Source organism: Barbatula barbatula (genome assembly GCF_947034865.1).
Source record: "Barbatula barbatula genome assembly, chromosome: 2".
Classification (NCBI taxonomy): domain Eukaryota; kingdom Metazoa; phylum Chordata; class Actinopteri; order Cypriniformes; family Nemacheilidae; genus Barbatula; species Barbatula barbatula.
Window position 1 is genome coordinate 16,219,666 of NC_136767.1, and position 20,528 is coordinate 16,240,193.

General features: G+C 37.7%; 2 protein-coding genes across 2 annotated transcripts; both read right to left on the reverse strand.

Moving 5' to 3' along the window:
* Window positions 1–160: 160 nt before the first annotated feature.
* Window positions 161–11,518, reverse strand: slc8a2a (solute carrier family 8 member 2a; the record flags this gene model as incomplete). Its single annotated transcript, XM_079451138.1, has 11 exons — window positions 161–1,181; window positions 1,266–1,535; window positions 1,661–1,760; window positions 3,243–3,355; window positions 4,834–4,937; window positions 6,648–6,997; window positions 7,640–8,083; window positions 9,033–9,287; window positions 10,270–10,497; window positions 10,876–11,013; window positions 11,210–11,518. The coding sequence occupies 11 exons, from the start codon at window positions 11,516–11,518 to the stop codon at window positions 805–807; spliced, it is 2,688 nt and encodes an 895-aa protein (XP_079307264.1). The 3' UTR covers window positions 161–804.
* Window positions 11,519–18,048: 6,530 nt separating this feature from the next.
* nccrp1 (P1, F-box associated domain containing) lies at window positions 18,049–20,258 on the reverse strand. Its single transcript, XM_079487637.1, has 6 exons — window positions 19,742–20,258; window positions 19,298–19,384; window positions 19,067–19,163; window positions 18,771–18,866; window positions 18,456–18,594; window positions 18,049–18,351 (listed from the first exon to the last, which is right to left on the reverse strand). Exons 1-6 carry the CDS (start codon window positions 19,884–19,886, stop codon window positions 18,208–18,210), a joined length of 708 nt encoding a protein of 235 aa, XP_079343763.1. The 5' UTR covers window positions 19,887–20,258; the 3' UTR covers window positions 18,049–18,207.
* Between the last annotated feature and the right edge of the window lie 270 nt (window positions 20,259–20,528).

The window sequence follows — 20,528 nt, forward strand, 5'->3', positions numbered from 1 at the left end:
AACTAAAGGCGCGTTTCTGTAAAGCTAAGTGGCGTTAGGAATATCACTGTCTGTTTTCCGTTAATATTTTAACATAATCATTTAGACTGTAATTCAGTCTAAATATTTTTATTCATTTACAACAAAGAATACCAAAAGCACCGTAAGAACTATGGTTTTACTTACAGAAATGCTATTTTATTTTAGTGCATTTCATAGCGTGACACAAGACATAGACTCTTTAAATTAATATATTATATGAATTATGATAATAATATTATACACAGAATTACTTCAATAAACTTGATAAGCAAGATTCCAGGGTTTCATAATGCCTTATCATCATCAGTGCTTGACATACTTCACTGAAACTAGGAGAACAAGTTTAGTTTCTCTTCTCACTCGTTTCTTTTGTTCACTCCTATGCAGCGTTAAGAGTGCCTTCTCTCTCAGAGAGAGGCAACATTTCCAAACAAATGACTCTATGTGATTGACAATTAAAAAGACATCACAGTTCTTGAAAAAAGTGCTATGTAAAGTAGTGTGTCCTCCAATGTAAAATGATGTACTCATGGTAAAATGTTCATAATAACTCTATTATGCATTGATTGAATGTCTTTAAAACCATTGTTGGACGCAAGCACACCCATTTGTGCAATTGATGCTGCAAACTTATAGTCTTGATGTATACAGACAGTGCATACTGTGTACATATTACCATGGAAAACATAGTTAAAACCACTGTGAAGTGGAATTTTTGGAAATCGTCTGTATGCCATTCATGTTCATAGTAAGTCTGTGTTTGGTTTCTTTCTTTCTATGTCCTTAGAAGCCGATGATGTGACAGTAGGCCTCAAGGCTGGAGAATGTGATGTAAAGAAGCCACAATCCGATGAACAACGTTCCAGTCAGAACCTTCAGCACTTTGGGCCCTCCCAGCTCTCCCCCCACCGATGGCCGTCGCCGTAGCATCAGCACACCAATGTTGATAAAGGCAAAGATGGTAAAGAGTGTGACGGAGAAGGCGAGTGATCCAGGGTCTACGTAAAACACCTGACCTTTGACCTCCCAGTAAATGGCTGAAATGGACCAGGCCACACCAATCCCAAGGAAGACATTAACGGCGTTGCTACCGGTTACGTTTCCAACACAAGCATCTGCATACTGATCCTGTTGAGCAGCAACCTTACTTGCAAACGTATCTGGAAAGAACGAAAATTTGATGCTGGATTGGTAAAAGGCTTTTGGTTGTACATAATGACACAAAAATGACAACACACACTTACCTGGTATGGAAGTTCCTAAGGCAACAAACACCACAGCAGTGACGGTGTCACGAAGTCCCACCGTGCAGCCAAAATGAGATGCCAAGTCTCCGATGACAGCTGTTAGCAGGCCGATAACCAGAATGGACACAATAAAGCAGGCCCAGCCGTTCCAGTACTCTGTGGGTGGAACAAAGGCAAACAGAACCTTCCAGAACACAGAAAACACGTGCATGAAATAATCAAAGCAAGACGGCGGCTGGGGCTCTCCTTCCTCTTCATCACCTTCTCCTAAGAGGGAGGAGAGAAAAGCAACCGTAAAACATTGTCAAGACCTGTTTCCAGAAGGTTATCCACACAACATGGACATGTATACCTACACGATTCAGACAAACACAAATACGGTCTCACTCTACCTGCACTGACTGTTACTGCTTCGATGAACTGCTCTCTCCAGGAGTGTGTGCCAATTACTTCTGCAAGATTAGTATCCTTCAACAGACGGTCTACAGTATTCTAAAAGCACATACACACCATAGCATCGCTTAGTGATTTTTATATGAGTATTTGATCTGCTTGTAAAGACAACAATCAATTTGATATATATATACTACAGCAGAGATAATGAATTTCTGCAAACCCTGGAATAGAGTTAGCATTTTTGCACTTCTGGTTCCATCGACCCAAAGTCAGTGGGTTTTTTTTATGGGTTTTTGGTAAATTGCCTAAAATAAGATATGTGGTTAACAAAACCGATATTATCACGTTTTATTCTATGACATATAACACGCCAGATATAACCGGCTTGTAATTTTTCTAACTTTACAGTGTCTTAAAAACGGCGGTTGCGAAAATGTGGCTAAAAGCGAAAACTTCCTTTGGCGGGAATATTAGATGTAATTGCACAAATAAATCTCACAAATAATGCAAAATTGGCCACAAATATAAAAAACGTGGATGGGGATTAATTCACAGAGCATTAATAATTTACCAGGGAACATGTTTTCTAGTATAGTTTGAAAAAGTTGTGGGAGGCTTGGTGGTGGTGACGTTGATATAGAGCGACTGTAGTGTGTTGGGTTTATAGCCTCATGTTAACTTTATACCTCTGCTGATTGTATTTAAACTTTGCTGTGTTAATCTGTAAATATTATCTTGATAGACAGAATGCGTAAACATCATAAACCTTTTTTTTGTGATCCAAAAAGTATATAGGAACAATGCATCTTTCGGTCGAGGGAACCAGTGAAGCACTAACTTCTGGTTTGCCTTCAAAAATACGTAATCTCTGCATTACTCGATTGGTATCTGGAAGAATCAGATGGAAAATCTGAAAATTATGTATTCATGCATAGAGATGTGATTAAACAAATGATTGTCCAGTAATTTTCCAGATATGTGATTAAAAGTTTAGGATCACTCCAAAGCACAATACACACAGAGGGGAGGGGCCACTATACCACATCTAAGACTCCATTAGGGGCCATTCCCTGTCGGACCTACATTAGAGGGAAGGAATCATATGTAATTTAGTTTTGTGTGTGATATGCAAACTTTGGTACATTGTTTTACGCGGTCATTAATGCATTTACCAGTGTTTTTCAATCTAAACTAAAGCATTGGTGTATACAGTATAATATTTACTCTATTATAATGTATATATGAACTGAACATATAAATCCACTCACAAAAATAAAGTTTTTTATATATTTAAGGTAGAAAAATATCTTGATTGAAAAAAGATCTTTATTTAATATCCTAATGATTTTCGGAACAAAAGAAAAATCTATAATTAAAACATAGGCTACAATGTATTTTTTACTATTGCTACAAATATACCTGTGCTACTTATGACTGGCTTTGTGGTCCAGGTCACATTTTGTTTATAAAACATCATTTAAAGTAGTGCAAATAATTCCCATGAGACCCAAGTAAAAAGTTGATAATGCTTTATTATACTTTACGTATACATATGTTTGGGGTATGATGTGTGTTTACCTTGAAGGTCATGCTCTCTTCTATAATGACCTCTAGCTTGCTGTGTTCACCCAGAATTGGCTGTCCCTTCTCTGCTATATGTCTGGCTTCCTCCAACTCTGGACCTGCAGATGCTGGTAAAATAGTGTGAGAAAGTTAATACATAAAAAAGTGACAGGCGTTAGATTTCTTTACTGATGTGAAGAGATATGATCTACAGAATAAATGCAGCGAAAGGCAAACTCTTCTTACCTTGATTTAACAGCAGATCTGCAGCATGCGAGTAGACAAATACATTTATTCATTGTTTTTAATAAATCAAGCAGTCAATAGTGGTGTATTTTTGCCGGAGAGTGCAAGCAATTCCTGTATTATTTGCAACGGTGCCTGTTTAATTAGATTAAAGAAAGTAACTCATTTGTTTTCTAATTAACCTGGTGATAATGATCTCTCTTACATTCACTTTCATTCACACACATTGGGCCTCATTCATGAAACATTCGTAAATATATGAGTAAATTCAGAATAATTTGCAGGTAAAGCAGACATTCCCGAAAAATTTGTAAACATCCGATTTGATAGTAAAGTGTTTGTATGTTATTGAATTCCAATCATTCGTAAACAGGCCGCGGATGCACGCTCATTCACAATTAGCATAATCCCGCCTATGAAATAGAACTATGCAAATTATGAATCTAGGAATTCTGGTATCGTATGGACTTCATTCTTTAGTGTGGCTACATGATATTGCATAAATGCATAATATACTAATAGGCTATATGCTTACCGATAAATTAATCAATTAAACTGTGTCCACCAAAGCGTTTTTAGCTAGCTAAAATAATAAAACCTGGTGGGCACTTGGCGTTATTCCAGAGATGCGTTGGTTGCTGTGATTTAGAATATCCGCAACAGTTAGCATACTTGTTACTAGTATCTTTCTTTTAAGAAAATTACTTAATTTAAAAATGCAGTAACCGTTAATATTAATTTATCCATTTGTTGTGTATGATGGTTGGTTCAATGTAGTGTTTGTCCCGCCTATCTCCACTTTGATTGGACTGATGTGGGTTTTACCCAAAGTTAAAAATGATAAAAAGACAGGGCAAAAGAACTCATGAACTATCTTTATGTCAGTTTGTCTGAAAGAATACAGAACATTACATGTGTTTTAAAGCACTATTTACATGTGGTATGGAGCAGGTGTCAAATTTTTTCGTACCAACTAACATTTTCATGAATCCGAAAATTTACTTCGAAACTACGTTACGAACGATTTACACAAAAAACGGTTCTGTTCGTGTTTCATGAATGAGGCCCAATAGACAAACGTGTGCCTGAAGTGTGTGTGTCCTGAAGTGTGTGTGTGTGTGTGTGTGTAGCTGAGTTGGATCTTGTTACTGTGAGTGACGCATGTCTAGTTTGTCCCCTGTTGGGCTGTTATTGATCTGGAACTGGACACTTGCCATAGAAATGTGTGTCTGAGAGGTGAAAGCTATTGGTAATATCTCAATGGCCGCAACTAATGAAAATATACATTCACATTTTTTTAAATTCTCTAAAACATAATAATGAATCTTTGTTTATCTTAGGTTCATATATGCATACACACCTGAGATGCCTCTCTTGAGCCATTTGGGTTCTTCAAGGACAATGTAGAAATTTTCTCGCTTCTCAAATTCCTGCATGTTAATGATGGGCACCTGTAGCGTCTTACTAAACATACACACACATACAAAAAGCAAAAGACAAATAATAATGTCCTCTCGGTTTTACCTCTGAAATATTAAAGGAGACCTCAGCCTTTAAATCACATCAGAGTTGAGTCTACATGAATACTTTACAAACAGTGCATGAATTATTAACCTACGCACATAGACACAAATGAACTGAGAGGAGCTTTGTGTACGCGAATCGCCCTCCTCTCCCAAAACCGCTGCTGCTCCATTACCTATCTACAGCTTAGTAAACAGCACAGATTTCAATCTCATCACATTTTAAATAAACACACTGAATGTAATATTAAGTACAATCAGTATTCAAATGGTTACACCGCAAGTAAACCGATTTTAGTTGGTATTTGCTATTGTCCACCTGATCAAAATTATTTTTATGAGAGTCTCGAAGAGATTTTAAATGTATCAAATTATACTTTAAGTAAAGAGTAATAATATTGGATGATTTAAATACCGATATGCAGAAAAAGGATACGTCATTGTTTAAACATTTTAGTTATTTTTGTTAGTCATATGCAGTGAAACAAATCATTGTTGAATTAATTAGAATGACTTCCAAAACCAGAACAATTATTTATATTATATTTGATTCTGATAATACTAAGATCTGTAAAAATGTATAAAGGTGGTCATAATCTATACTAAAGGTCATAATCTATAATAGATGCATAACATACCTTTTAATGCAAAGACATATTGGTAATGTGTAATAATCTTTTTTAATGGCCTCTAATCGTTTTAAATGGTAGTGGCTGGTTGATTATTGAGATGCCATCAATAAAACATAAACACACCCATGCATTAACAATCACACAAATGCATGTACACACAGTTCTGTACACACAAAAAATTGTGAATGAGAATACATTTTTTTTAAATGTACCTAGTACTTAGATTTTAATTTTCAAAAAGCAAAAATTGTAAAAGCAAAAAGAGTAATGAGGAATGCTTATGAATTTCTTGGTTTTAAGGGATATTTCACCATTTGTTTGGTAGAACAATGAGAAATATATTTGGACACATTTTAGACTAACCAAACAGTTTTTCGACCCAATTGACAACAATAATAGGAAAATGACAGTGGTAGTCAGAAGTGCCCCAGAACTGTTTGCTGTCCTTCACTCTTCAAAATATTTTGTTTTATGTTCAACACAAAAATATTTCGCCTACTATGGTAGTGAATGGGGTCCAATAAATGTTTGGTTATAAGCATTCTTGTAAATATCTTTCTCTTTGTGGATCAGAATAAAGAATTTATTTGAAACAACTCAAAGGTGAGTAAATTATGACAGAATTATTCTTTTTTGGGGTGAACTATCCCTTTAAAGCTGGGGCTGGAGCCCGGGCCACTAGGGGGCCTCAGCAAACTTTCAAGTTGTTGAAACAATTTAGCTGAATTAAACTGCTTAAAACCAATAAGAATGAAAATGTACATTTACTGCTAAATATTGTTGGGAAATATCTATATTATTTATTTTACCCTATCAGCTGTTTAAAGGGAAGTTGATTTTTATTTAAAGATACTCTTAGTTTCAGTTCAGCAGCTGTCAATTATCTCGTAATTATCTCGGATAGGACAATGAATGGATTTAAAGTAAGAAGGTCGAGGACCCCTGAACTAGATTATTTATACGCATTTTGTGTGTAAAAATAAATATAAAACAAACAGGGTAAACTGTTCATCTTTTACCTAGTCTGTGCATTGGTAAACTCCAGCTCTCCTTGTGTGTGTTCATAGTCAACACCCTGTCGTGCCGAACCATCCTCCGTGTGATACGGAATCACCACAGTCCCTCGCACACCTGTGGTCCGTTTCACAGGCACCTCCACCACACCCGAGCATTCACCCACACAGAGCTCCCGCTGACCGAATGAGAAGCTCCCTGCGTGGTCATCATCCAAGATGGTCACTGTGGTTAAGTAGGGTTCAACCAGTCGGGCAGCGTCAGTGTTTCCACCCTCCTCTCCCTCTCGCAGGTTTGAGAGACGCACAAAGAAGTGTTCATCTTCTTCAAACACATCATCGTCAATAATACCCACCTATAAAATACACATAAAGGCACCTTAAAACTTTTTTAATAATTATACTCAGCTTATATACTTACATGAAAGTTATTTCTTGCTATGACTTAAGTATGAGAAATATTTAACATGACTTATTTTATTCATTCACAGAATAAGATATAGGTTAAAGGTAGACACATGCACAACAATATAGCCCTTAATACTACCACTCTTGACAGCAAGCTAAACAGTAACCGGGACCTTAACCACATCTTCTAAAATGTGTGACTTAGGAGAACAACACTCTAATATGTTACACACCAGCAGAATTTGTTCGAAACAAGAGCCAGGTTGGATTCTTTTGAAACAGTAGTAAATAAAAACATTATGTGGATATTTGCAAACATTTAAAAATAAAACAATAATCAGTACAATTACAGAGAACACAAAAACATTCCTTCACAACACTGTGCACTTGGCTTAATATAAATAATACATTATTTACTAGTTTCCAGCTTGAGTACATTTTTATCTAACACAATATCATTCTACTTAACTGTATCAATGCATGATCAGTTCAATGGTTTCATTTTGGTTCAGTCTGAGAATCTGACAAAACTTTCAATCAATTTTGTTAAGAACGCAGACACTGAAAAAACAGGTCGCCACCTCTCTCACCTTTATTTCTTTGCGTGTGTCTCCAGGCAGAAACACCAGGATTCCCTCACAATAATCATAATCTGCCCCAGCACTTGCTGACCCGTTCTCCGTCCTGTAATCGACATGAAACGTTCTGGTGCCTGTTCCCCCCTGCAGGCAGACCCACAGACTGATGCTCCCACTGTTCTCAGTGCACTTGTACTGCGCCTGCTCAAATGCGATGTGAGCGCAGGTGGCAAGATCATCCTCAGCTGAACCAGCGGCTGCTTTCTTTGCCTGTCCGGCTGCGGCATGTTTCTTCAGTACATTTCCCGCACCGATCATCATGCGTGTGGCCTGCACCCTGTAGAAGGCACGGCTCTTGTGCTGTTTCTGCATGGTGCTGTAGTTTGCCAGCTCGATTAGCTGGTCCAGATCTTTGTCCGGATGCTTCTGTCTTAGTTCCTTCAGCATGCGGATCACCTACCAACATGTATATGGAATAATCTTATTGTAATGGCCTGTTCAATATATTTATTTTTAAGCACCATCACAGGAGCAAGAGTCATAGACTTATAGTATTTTTATACCAGGACAAATGCTCTAAAGTTACAGGAACAATTAAATTGGATTCTACTTGCACTATTCTTTGTTTAAAGCACATACATTCTAAAAAGTGTCATCTTAGCCATTCGTTATTCTAAATGTTTGCAGTATAAGCAAAGAAAACTCCTGTCTTGTGTTCTTGCACCTATCATACAGGAGTTATTTGTTTTACCAATGTCCATAGCAGTTAGAAATACTGGATATTACTTACAGTGATAGTTCACCCAAAAATGAAAATTCTGTTCATCATTTACTCATGACCCTCTTGGCATTTCAAACCTTTTCGAGTTTCCTTCTTCTGCAAAATACAAAAGAAGATATTCTGAAGAATGGTACCCATTGACTTCTATTGTATGGACACAAGACCAATGTAAGCCGAGGGGTACTGCTACGTTACCAACGTTCTTCAAAAATATCTTCTTTTGTGTTCTGTGGGAGAAAGAAAGTCATACAGGTATGATAAGATAAGATGGTGAGTAAAGTATGACAGAATTTTCATTTTGGGGTGAACTATTGCTTTAACACCAAGGTTCTTTAGTAGTTAATAAGTAATCATTTTTCAAGGTTAAAAGATATGTAATGTTTACGTGTTATTGCCATACTTTTAACCTTCTGTGTGTTTTATTGAATTTTATTGCCTTAAAGGTATTTTGGCCTTACCCTGTGTACTTTTATTGTAATAACCTTACTTTAATAAAACTGTAGGATGAGTCAAGATGATTTTGTGTGACATTTGACGTTATACCACAAATTATCTCTACAGATTTTAAACCAGAACAATCTTTTACAATAATATTCACAATGTCTCTGTGTCTTTCCCCCTCACCTCCTCTCTGTCCTGTTCAGGTAGTTTATTTTTCTCCACATGAATACTGGTACTGCTGTTTTGATATATTTCCCCCATAATGGCATCAATGCCTCTAGGTGCGAGGTCGCCCTCCATCTCCACAATGATACCATGACGTTTGTCGGCGCGGTAACGTTTGGTTAGGTATTTGTAAAAGAGAAACCGCCTGTCAGCGATCCACGCCATGAGTACACACAAAGGGAAGAAGGCCAGAGTGACCGCAGCCTCCCACACCTCACAGACAACACACAAACAAACACAAAGGGTTCATTTCAATTAAAATGTTCAAATACAATCAACCATTGTAGAAAAGCTTATAGGGTCACTTAAAGATGGGGTAACACACAGTCTCTGCAAATCGCATATTAATCTAGCAGTATTTCCGGAAAAAGATGAGCTGCTGGAGGCAGGCAGGGAGGACAGAACTACAGCACGAGCACACATTACAACATCACATTATCCCTTCTTGTTGTTTACATTATGCATGTACGCACCGGTGCCAACAAAACACAGACATATGACTTAGTTTGACGTACCACGTGCGGTTCATGTCCGGCATGTTTTAGCGGTGGGACCGTGCCATCTAACGGTTTGAAACGATCTCCAAATCCAGGGTTATAGCAACCGTTTATAAAACATCACCGAAATGCAGTGAGCTAACAAACTAGGCTAAACTTCCGTCAGCCAAGTGAAGCGGCATTGATGGGCACGCTGCCCTTTCTCAAGCTGTCTAGCTGGCATGGTCTTTCTCTCACGCTAGCGCATGGTCTTTCGCTAAGTGGATGATGCGTGGACATGCTTTTCCGGGAGAATGGCCAATAAAGGGGAATAGGATCCCTGTTACAGAACAGGGATCCTTATAAAAAACTTTCCGAAGCAAGTTGGAGTGCTGGGGGAGTGTATCGAGCACAGAAATAATACGTCATACGTCTAACTCGTTTTTAACAAGTCGACCATGTTAAGCATGAGAAGCCAGCATGCTTAACAGTGTAAAGAAGTCAGAATGCATGAAATAACATGTTAACCCATCTTTAAGTGAAATGTTTCTCGCAACATTTCAAATCTGAAGTTGTATACTTAAATGTCAGAAATTTAGAGATACTGTAGACAACTGTAATGTTGCAAATATAGTGGTTTCTTTACAAAACTAAAAGAATCTGGTTGATAAAATGCTACAAGTAGATGTAGCAAATTGTAGGCAAATACACACACTCACCTGTACAACACCTGGGCTTATGACTGCCAGGATGAGGTAGAGCCAGATGTATGCGAAGATGCTCCAGAATGCAGTAATGAAGAAGACTCTGAGATGTTTAATCTTTCTCACCTCTCCGTCAGGTATCATCAACACACAGATGCCGATTATCACAAACATGTTAAATGCAGCGCTGCCCACTATGGTGCCAGGACCCAGTTCTCCTGCCTGAAAACCATGTCCACACACCTAGGCACAGGCCAAGAACATTACGAATTTAAATACTTGCTAGTGACACATATAAGGATAAACAATGTGCTGTTTTTAAACTAAAAACAGAAAGAAATAAAATCACCTAATTTAAATTGCACCATAGAAATGCCTTACATAAAGGAAACTTAAAAGATGGAATATGTTACACTTATAAGAGAGAACTATATGGAATATTAAACCATTAATACACAATAACGCTGCCGACCATCTCTAACCTTGCATCTCCAAATAATTTGTTTTTAAGCATTTCAGAAAAACAGAAAATTTGGATTCTCCTTTCTCGCATGATAAATTGCAGAACATATTAAAAATGACAGAAATGAAAATAGATTTTGCTAAATGTTGCGCGTGTACCTCTATCACAGAAAGCAGTATCTCAGGCGCTGATGAACCCATGGCCATAAGTGTAAGGTTTGAGACAGTTTCATTCCAGATTCGAACTGTCATTACTGTCTTCTCACCATTCGCACCTGTCACAGTCACCTCTTTCTCCTGTAAGATACAAATCACGCGTCTACCTTTATATTTCAATAACCTTATGAATGAACCAAACTTATTACATATTTTTTCATCATATTGCTCAACCCAACAACCATGTGCGTAAATATTTATTACTCTGACGTCTGAAAACAATGGTTTGTCATTAAAAGAAGTTGATGGGAGTGGACTTAGACTGCTGCCCTCGCACCTGTGAGGTGATGACCTCAATGGCGGCCATGAAGCGGTCAGCAATGATGGACACACCCAGGAACATGTAGAGTAGAGCTGAGAAGTAGATGACTGCTCTTAATGTCTGCATACCCAGTGAGGGGTCAAGCGGCAACCAGATAGGAAGTAGAATCCCTGGTTGACATGTGACCTTCTCAGCACAGGATCTCTTGGGACCATCTGCGCTCCTATTGCTGTTCTCGTGAGCGCTTCCGCCCGCATACACCTGTGTAGAGAGGAGGAGAAGGAGGAGAAGGAGGAAAAGGTGGAGGCGTTGAGGAGGAGCCATGACCAGGAAGGAGTATGGCAAAATGAACGGTTCTCCTCCTGATGACGGGAGACACAAAAAGAAACAGAGAATTTGGTTACTTCACAATTATCCATATCCATTTCATACAATGTATTGTTAATAATATAGATAAAAAATTGTGCACAATTGGCAAGCTGCATTATGAAACAAAAATAATCAATGGGAGTAAACTACTATATAGAACAGCCACAAAATGGTACATAACAGTATCAATTTACTCTTTAAATTCCTTTCATTTTATCTGTCTCTCTCTCTCTCTCTCTCTGTGTGTGGTAGAGATAGAGAGAGATGTGCTGGACTGAACGGTGTGGTCATATTTCACTTTCTATGGTTACCTGTACTTCCGCTTTACTGTGATACTCTACACCACTGTCCAAAAATAACCCACCTATCACACCTATACCACAAATATAAACATGTGTCTGTATGGAATTTGTGTGACTCCTGTGCAGGCATGTGTATATACTGTATTTGTGTCCTGGTGCATGAGTGTGTGTGTATGTCTCTGGTTACCACGATGACACTGTTTCAGTCTGTCAGTGCCACTGATAAGTGATTGGCCGGATTGGTTTACACACTGAGCTCTGACAGCTTAATAGAAGTTAGCACCTTTAAGTGGTTAAGATTACCACCACCAGAGAGAGAAAGTGACACTGGGAGACAGAAGGAGGGAAAGAGAGATCTTACAATCTAGGAAACGTGAGCGTGATGCTAGAGCAAAAGATAATGGGAGGATGATGAAATCAAAGACGATAAACCGTAAAACATTTTTTATATTAAATTGGAACACTTTACTGAATCAATAAATTAAATGATATTGTAAACAATATAAAATAAATAATTCTGAAATTCTATTATAAAAATGTGTGGTTGATAAAGATTGGGTTACACTTTTGTCTTGGGTAGTCCACTTTAGACATCATATTGACTAAGTAACTTTGCAACTACACATAAACTAACTCTCAATGGTTTGCATCTACATGTCAACTAATTCTCATTAGAGTAGGTTAAGGTTAGGGCTGGGTATAGAGTTAGGAGAGTAAGTTAACATGTAGTTGCAAAGTTTTTATATAGTCGGTACAATGATTTTTGGGACTATCATAGTAAAGTGTTTGCAGATATTAGAGAGACAGTTTACAAACCCTCTACTGACTGGTAGTTGACCAGAAGTTTCAAAGTTATATAATGCATAAAAAAGAAATCTAAGTGGACTATCAAAATAAACAATACAATCACAAGAAAAGTACATTTGCGAAGTAGATACAAAGGCAAATTTTCAAAACTCTTTAAACTAATCAACCTAAACAAATTTAGTGGTTTACTAGGTAGATTTATTTGTAGTTTTCTCATTTAACAGCAAAATTTTTTGAAACTTACATTTAAAGCCATGATGTCGTATATAGGTATAATCTAAATCAGGACCCACCACAATATGGGCAAAACACCTATTTGGAAGTGAGAAGTTTTAACTTTCCTTGTCATTGTTTGAAGTTAAATTTTAATATCAAAATATTTTATGGTCTAATATATCAAAACCACTGTTATTGTAGTCATTAATTGGAATAATCAGTATTTGTGTCGTTCACAGCAAGAGCCGGTGAACTTTGCACTAGCCACCTTTTCTTATTGTGCGATCCACAAGTTTGAAAACCCCTGCACTATAACACACCCGGACCACCCAGTTATATAGTTATCTTCACACACTACATGAAAACAGCACTACATGTTAAAACGAGAAGCAACTTGGAGTTGGAATTTACTTTTCTCACAATGCCTGTGTATTTTAGGTCAAACGTGTAGGATAGGCTACCACAAATTAGGGATTATTTAGGTAAATGAGTGGAAAACCTTTTAGTCTTCAATTTATATACATCTTTTAGTTTTTAGTATTTCTGTCAAAACAAACACACACAAAGAAAAAACAGAAGCTTGTAACATTCACTGTCAGAAAAAAGTACAAAAGTCTTACCTTAAGGGTTCTTTCCTATACAGGTATAAAAACATCCAATCGGGTACATAATTGGACCATAATAAGGGTCTATTGTGTAAATGTACAGTTTGGTACCCCTAACTTGTAACTGTACCTAAAAAGAAGTTTACCTGTACAGGTAGAAAATCCTTAAGTCTGTGTCAAATTTAAACAACTTCATGTAGGTCTAAACAAACAACTGATCTGCTTAATAAACACAAACACACAGTCACGTGTATCCACGTACAGATGCACACAGTGCAAGTGACTGACAGACTAACATTAGCATTTGACTGAGAAACTCTACTCTTGCTTTCATGGTCTCCATCCATGCATTAAATAATTAACTTGTTGCAGATCAATTGAAGATCAGGTGCTTAACTAATGACAGGTTTAGATCAAGTGCTCTGATCAGAGACTCTGATCATTTGACCTGGAACCTGTGTCAGTTTTATACATGGACATGTTTACATAACTGAAATGTACTGAACTGAGACCACCAGGTCACCTCACAGACACATGGATGAGGCACATGGATAGTCCCTTGGAACAGCAGACATGCTTATGGTTGCTGTCAGACTAAAAAGGGAAGATATGAGGGTTTTAGTCGGACAGCAGCAATAGGTGAAAAACACAGATACACAGAGTCAAATAAACCAGACGGCACGGTTGAGGCAACAGAGAAACACACATCAGACTGTAGTGGTGAGGCCGAGAGCTGAGGTCTTGTGGTGTGTGTTACGGTGGCCCCTCATCCTGGCCAGCGTTACTCTAGAAGGATCCGCAGTCTCAACTTCACCCGCCACTCATCACGACACAACCATTATGCAATATTTAGCACGACACACACACACACACACACACACACACACAGAAAACACACACGCGTGCACAGACACAAGGATTAGGCAAATCACATTTAGTCAGACAAAAACGCAGATACATTTCTGCTAGTGTGAACATTCACCAGATATTCTGTTATAAAAACCATTTTAAGTGAATGACAACGCCAACCTCACAGTTGCATTTTCTGAGTTTAGATTGTTTTCTTTAAACTTGCTTAAGTTAAAATGTTCTGGAAAGACATAAAAATATGTAAATGAGGTTGAGGAAGCACTTAGACAAAACAATCTCAAATGACGTACTAGTGTCTCATGGGATGGTGTTTTGAGGAGGGTGGACTCGGATAACCTCAGGAGGCCAGATTCAGGTAGAGCTCTCTGTGATGGCAAGACTTCAGCAGCAGCTGCAGGTCTTTAGCTTAGAACCCGCAGCGTTTCATTTTCATCCGAACCCTCTGAGAAAGAGAGAGTAACTGGGGGTCAAGAGTGTGTTTGTGTAAGAGCATGTTGCAGTGATGCACAATACATGCCATGCACATGCATTGTTATATCTATAAACACTGTACAATGTTTTTTCTAAAAATATATCTTACAAATTTAATAGTCACATCAAAGCAGAGGCTATATTTACACAGTCAAACTTACAAATCTATATCTAGTCATTCGAAATGCTATCTATGGTTGTCAAAACTCAAAAGATTATAGCGAGAAAACACATACACTCCTTCCACAATAACAGATGTTTCACAGCATAGAAAAACACATTCCATTACTGTATTCTGTAGTATTTTATCATGTGTATTTCAAACACATTTTAGTGTAATGACAAATGCAATATATTTAATATATTAAGAGGCTTATGCAGCACCAGTTAAGTAAGAAATCCTTTCCTCTTTATTTCCTCCAGTGCAAATGACCTTAAAAAGCTCCATTTCAGTATTACATCACTTCCAGCGTATCACATTCTGCAGGCAATGCAAACACGGCATTACCTGTCCAAAGAACAGAACAGATGTCTGTCTAGCGGTGTCTTAAAGGCTTCTTGACAAAATGCATCCCACTTACAAGCCTGGACAGAGAGGGAAAAGCATGGATAAATGTATAAATGAAAATCACCCTGTAGTTTTGATATGTTATCAAATACACTTTTATAAATGCAGTACACATACTATAAAAGTGTAATTGAGAACATCTTTGATTGTGATTGTGTTATGTGTATGTGTAAGGATGGTTTACAATGCTGATCACACGCTGAGTCTCATGTTGCCGTCTCTTACTGGACTAGATACTTTACCGTTTAGATATGCCCCTTCATCCTAGGTACTTCAACCACTAACTGTGTATGAGTCAGGTACATTGTAGGGACCAGTTAACATTTTCATGAGAAATGTGGTTGATAATCGTTCACCCAAAAATGTGAACTGTTTCAGAATTTACTCACCCTCAAGAAATTTTGAAGAATGCCGATAACCAACCAACACTGGACTGGACATGGTCCTCAGAGATATCTCAAAATATCTTCTTTTGTGTTCCAGAGAGGAATATAGAGTCATATAGAGGTTTTGAATGACGTAACAATTTATATTTTTGGGCGAACAATCCCTTTAACAAACTAATGTAATTCAAATCTAAAACAGAGAAAATATGTATATGTAGGTGAGTTTAAGGGGTTAGAAAAAACATAACCTTTGCATTAACACAATACCTGCTTGTAGCCAAAGCAACTTTAAAGAAATTTAATGTAGGCTATACAGTTATTGGTATCATGTATCTGCTACCAATCCAATGCTCCACTAATTGAACTAAAGGAACATTAGCTTAAGTTAAAATAAAAATAATTGCCTAGTAATATCTTCACATTTTCTGGTTCCCAAACGTAACACAAAAAATCGAAATTCAACTGCAGCCCCAGAGTCGTTCAATACATCAAACACAAATGACATATCTATGCAGCATTTAGCTATTCGGACACATTTACCCACGTTAGTGACTGACCAGGCAGGATTGTAACTAAATATTCCCTTTCTTTTTCCATTTCGAAAGACAACACCGAGCTAGACGGGTTACCGTTTAATCATTTTCACTGTGACCGCAAGCGTCCACCAGACAATCGTGACTTTTAAGTTATTCAAGACTTTAAGTAGAAATTGGTCACTTTATAAGCGTGAGACCGTCGATTCTACCGAGGACGTGCCCAAACAAATGAATAATTTCAATATATATAACTAGTAGCCTACATATAGGCTCTCAAGTTTTGTTCGAGCTCAAAGGTCATCTTGTGATATAGAATCAAATGCGCAGATTGAATGAAAAAAAAACGTACAGATTTTCTTTTCAACACACAAGCAGTGAGTGGCAGATGATGCCAACTGCGCAGTGCCAGAATGCGAGAGTGGCCGCTTAAATTGAGCGGCTGCAGTTGATCTCATTGAATCCTTTAGTTTCACAATGGGGTGCTATTCGAAATGCCCAGGCAAAATGTTTAAACTGCAAATCTTAAATGCTTCATCAAATAGCATATGTAGATTGCAATATTTTTTTTACATTTATAATAACACCGAACCTGATTACACCAACTCAACAGGACCCTCGACTTTTAAGTTTTTCTCGACTCCTAAATTATACAAGAATAAAACACACACAAAGTAAGCTCGAGGTTAACCGGCACAGTAACTTATCATTATTCAAAACGCGAACTGTTGTTGCGCCTGCAGAGCACCTAACATAACGTCATACATTCTGCTATGTAACAGCAAGTTAAATAAGATATTAGTCTAAAGATACCACAACCAACCAAGCTGTGGATTGAAATACTCTGTTGTTTACAGTGAAGGGTTCAGCCTGTTCAAAGTGTCCCATATGTCACCTGTCTGGGGAATGTTCGTTCTTAAAAAATGCAGTGGAAGTCAGCAAATCAATTGACAGAACTTTCAAAAGAACCGGCAATATTTCGCGCTTTTGTGTCTATGGAAGATTACTTACCGTACTATATATATAGAAGAACTTAGACCGGAACAGACATGATTGGCAGGCGTTGTTGAAGAATTTCCAAATCTTTGTGAGGGTCGCGCAATTACTGTTCGTGGTCTATGTGTTTTGTCCGGAACTGCATGAGCATCCTCAACATGCGCGCATCTTCGAACGCAACACGCGATAGACTGCGCAACAGCTCAACCTGACGCATGATTGGTGGATGAGAACCTTTCGTTCCTAAACTACCTGAGCACTGGCCATATATACCACGCTCTATAAAATGGGACAAAGGCCAAACTATTGAACCACCTTGAAAAACTAAAACTGCAAAACTATGTGGGAATTGTTCTTTTAACCATTTAAAGCGTTTAAATAAGTTAGAGGGGTGTTTTTAAAAGCTTTAAAGGGAAATTGAGAACAGAGCTTTGCATTTATATTAGAGAAGTGAATGTTCCACAAAAAACTATTAAGTTGCTTTAAAGGCGCAATACTATTCGAAAAGGAAATTCTTACCACATTTTTTACTTAAGATAAAGAAAAGCTCAGTGATAAAAATAAATGATGTTGACATATGATTACGTTTTATAAGGGTAAATATAACTGTAGCAACTATGATATTTTGTTAGAAATAATTGCTATGTCGCCATCTTCTGGCCAAAAATACAACATGGTGAAGATTGTCTCTAGTCAACTGTCATTATAAATGAAATTTTTTTCACACAATAAACAGTAGTCTAATGTTTTATTACACTGTAAAGCTGCTGGACACACATGAAAGTAAAGGGAATGTATGAAAACATTTTAACAAAATACAACAGTTAGCATTTCTTTTCAATAAAGATATCTGTGCACTATCGAGGTTTTCCTGGCTATGATGGCCAAATTTATACAGATTTGGTGACTCTGATCACAACTGAGCTGTCTGTCACCTTGGTATCAAACAATTCAACCATGAACTTGTTCTTCAGTCTGTGGAGGAAGTGAATGTACCTCACCCCAGGTCCGTACTTGGAGAATACATGGGAGATCTAGTACCCAGAAACACAGACATATCATGTAGGCATGTGACTAATAAAATACATGAATATTAATATATGGATCTACATTGTATATCAATATAAATGATGTGGACCTTTTTCCAAGTGTGTGAATAAGTCTCCAGTTCTTCTTCAGGGCTACAGGTATGCTCTTTGATGACCGTCTTACCATCAGCACCCAAGAGCTTTACGTCAAGCAGATAAATAGATTTATGAAGCTGACTTTCCTCATACCTTATAAAAAAGAGGGGATATCATTTAATTGTTTGAACACAGCTGAAATGAAATGGATGTTTCTAAATTATAAATGTATTTCGGCAGGTGAGTAAGAGTCATCTTGAACCTCTATTCAACACAGTAAACATACAGCTAAAGCTTTAAATATATTAGAATATGCAGTTCAAACTCACCAGTCCTCAATGACTATCTCTGGCTGAAACTCATCCAGCAGTTGGTCCCACAGACCCTCTGCCTTCAGGTCCACACGCTGCTCTAAAGAGAACCACCTAGATGCATCCAGGCCATGAATTTTAGACAAATTACAGCAGAATAATAGAACTAATAACATTCTATGCACAAGAATCATTAAAATTTTATAAAAGGTAATAAAATATCCACCTTTGTTCTAGAAGCCATAGGAACGTGACCAATGCTTTTAAATGCCTTTTTATCAGATGAACACTTTTCTCACAAAATCTGGACTCACTTGTACTGAGGCAACTGGCAGATCACAACCCCTGGAGGAATCCCACTAGTATCATAGGGCAAAACTTCTGTACTAGTGCTCCAGCCAGAGAAGTCGCCTATGATTGTTATTCAGATTTATAACTTTTAATGGGTGAACATTGATAACCTTAGGGCAACAATGATGAAAGTGTTTAATAAGTTATTCTATAAATAGTTCAATAGTTAAAGACAGCAAACCCTCCAGACTCACCATCTGGCTCAAACCTTGGTGGTTGGCCTGCAGGGGGTCGTTCTCCCGTGAGAAGAGGTTCAGGTGGTGTGTTGGTGTGGTTCACACCTGGCCATTGAGCAACAAAAACAGTTCTTGAAAAATCCTAATAAAGCCAAACATTCACATCCACGTTCCTGTGATTCCCTTGCACGCGTAGTGCTAGCCATAGGAATTGTCTTGTTGAATAACACGTTTCAAGTTCTTTCCAACAATATGTCACAGTTAAAATGAGTCTACACTAAAGATATAACAATAAGCAGCAGTGTCGAAAACGACTGGCAACTATAACTAAACTCACGAAAAACACGTAAATTATTTTTAAAAATAAGTATACTCCATGTCTCTTTATGTGTCAGTATACACATTTAGGAGATTGTGTGCTGCGATGTGAACCAGCTCGTGCGGTCTGTGTGACGACATTACCGTAAGGCGAAGGGTTCTGGAGCAAGTTCCGCTCAAAGGGCTTCTTCTCATACACGGACTTCCAATCTACGCCATCTGGAATAGGAACACCGTGAGCCCCCAAAGCCCACTCTGAATCGCACTTCTGTTTCCATTCAGCCGCCATGTCAAACCGAATGACCCGCAGTCCGCTTACTGCACTAGGAAGTGTTTTCTTAGTGCCCCACCCCAGAGAGAGATTTCAACACATTACAAGATTTCACAAGCCTATCCTCCCTGCGTTTGACCAAGAGATCCCTTCGAAGTCACTTTTTTACTTTTAATATGGATTTCATTATGGTTTTAATGTTGACTACGTTGGGAGAATTTGAACTGTTCATTCCTTAATATGTTTTATGCACAAAACTACAGAATTACAAAATTCTGCAGGATTACTCTGGTATGTTCTCAGTACAATGATTCATGATCAGCGAACAACTTACAGACCTCACCCATAATGAAAACATTTCTATGACACGGTCAAATGCTCATTGTGCAGACATGCAGCATGGTTAGAGGAACTTTTTATGACGAATGCATCTGATTGAATTTACAGAGCAATAAATATAGCAAACATACATTGCAGAGAACAAGAAATCACAAACATCTTCATTGTTTTAAGTACACACACTGATATCCATTTACACATAAACATCTTTTCTGTATGTTCTGTAATAAAATTCACAGAACACCATTTGCAACTCAACGATTGATTATTAATCAGTTTGTTATAGATTATCTCTTGATCATTAATCAATAATCGAATGTG

Coding starts and splice junctions, on each gene's coding strand:
- nccrp1 (XM_079487637.1), bottom strand. CDS start 19,886: ATGGCGGCTGAATGGAAACAGAAGTGCGATTCAGAGTGGGCTTTGGGG. Junction 19,164..19,297: donor ACCAAGGTTTGAGCCAGATG/GTGAGTCTGGAG, acceptor TAACAATCATAG/GCGACTTCTCTGGCTGGAGC. Junction 18,352..18,455: donor ATTCACACACTTGGAAAAAG/GTCCACATCATT, acceptor TCTGGGTACTAG/ATCTCCCATGTATTCTCCAA.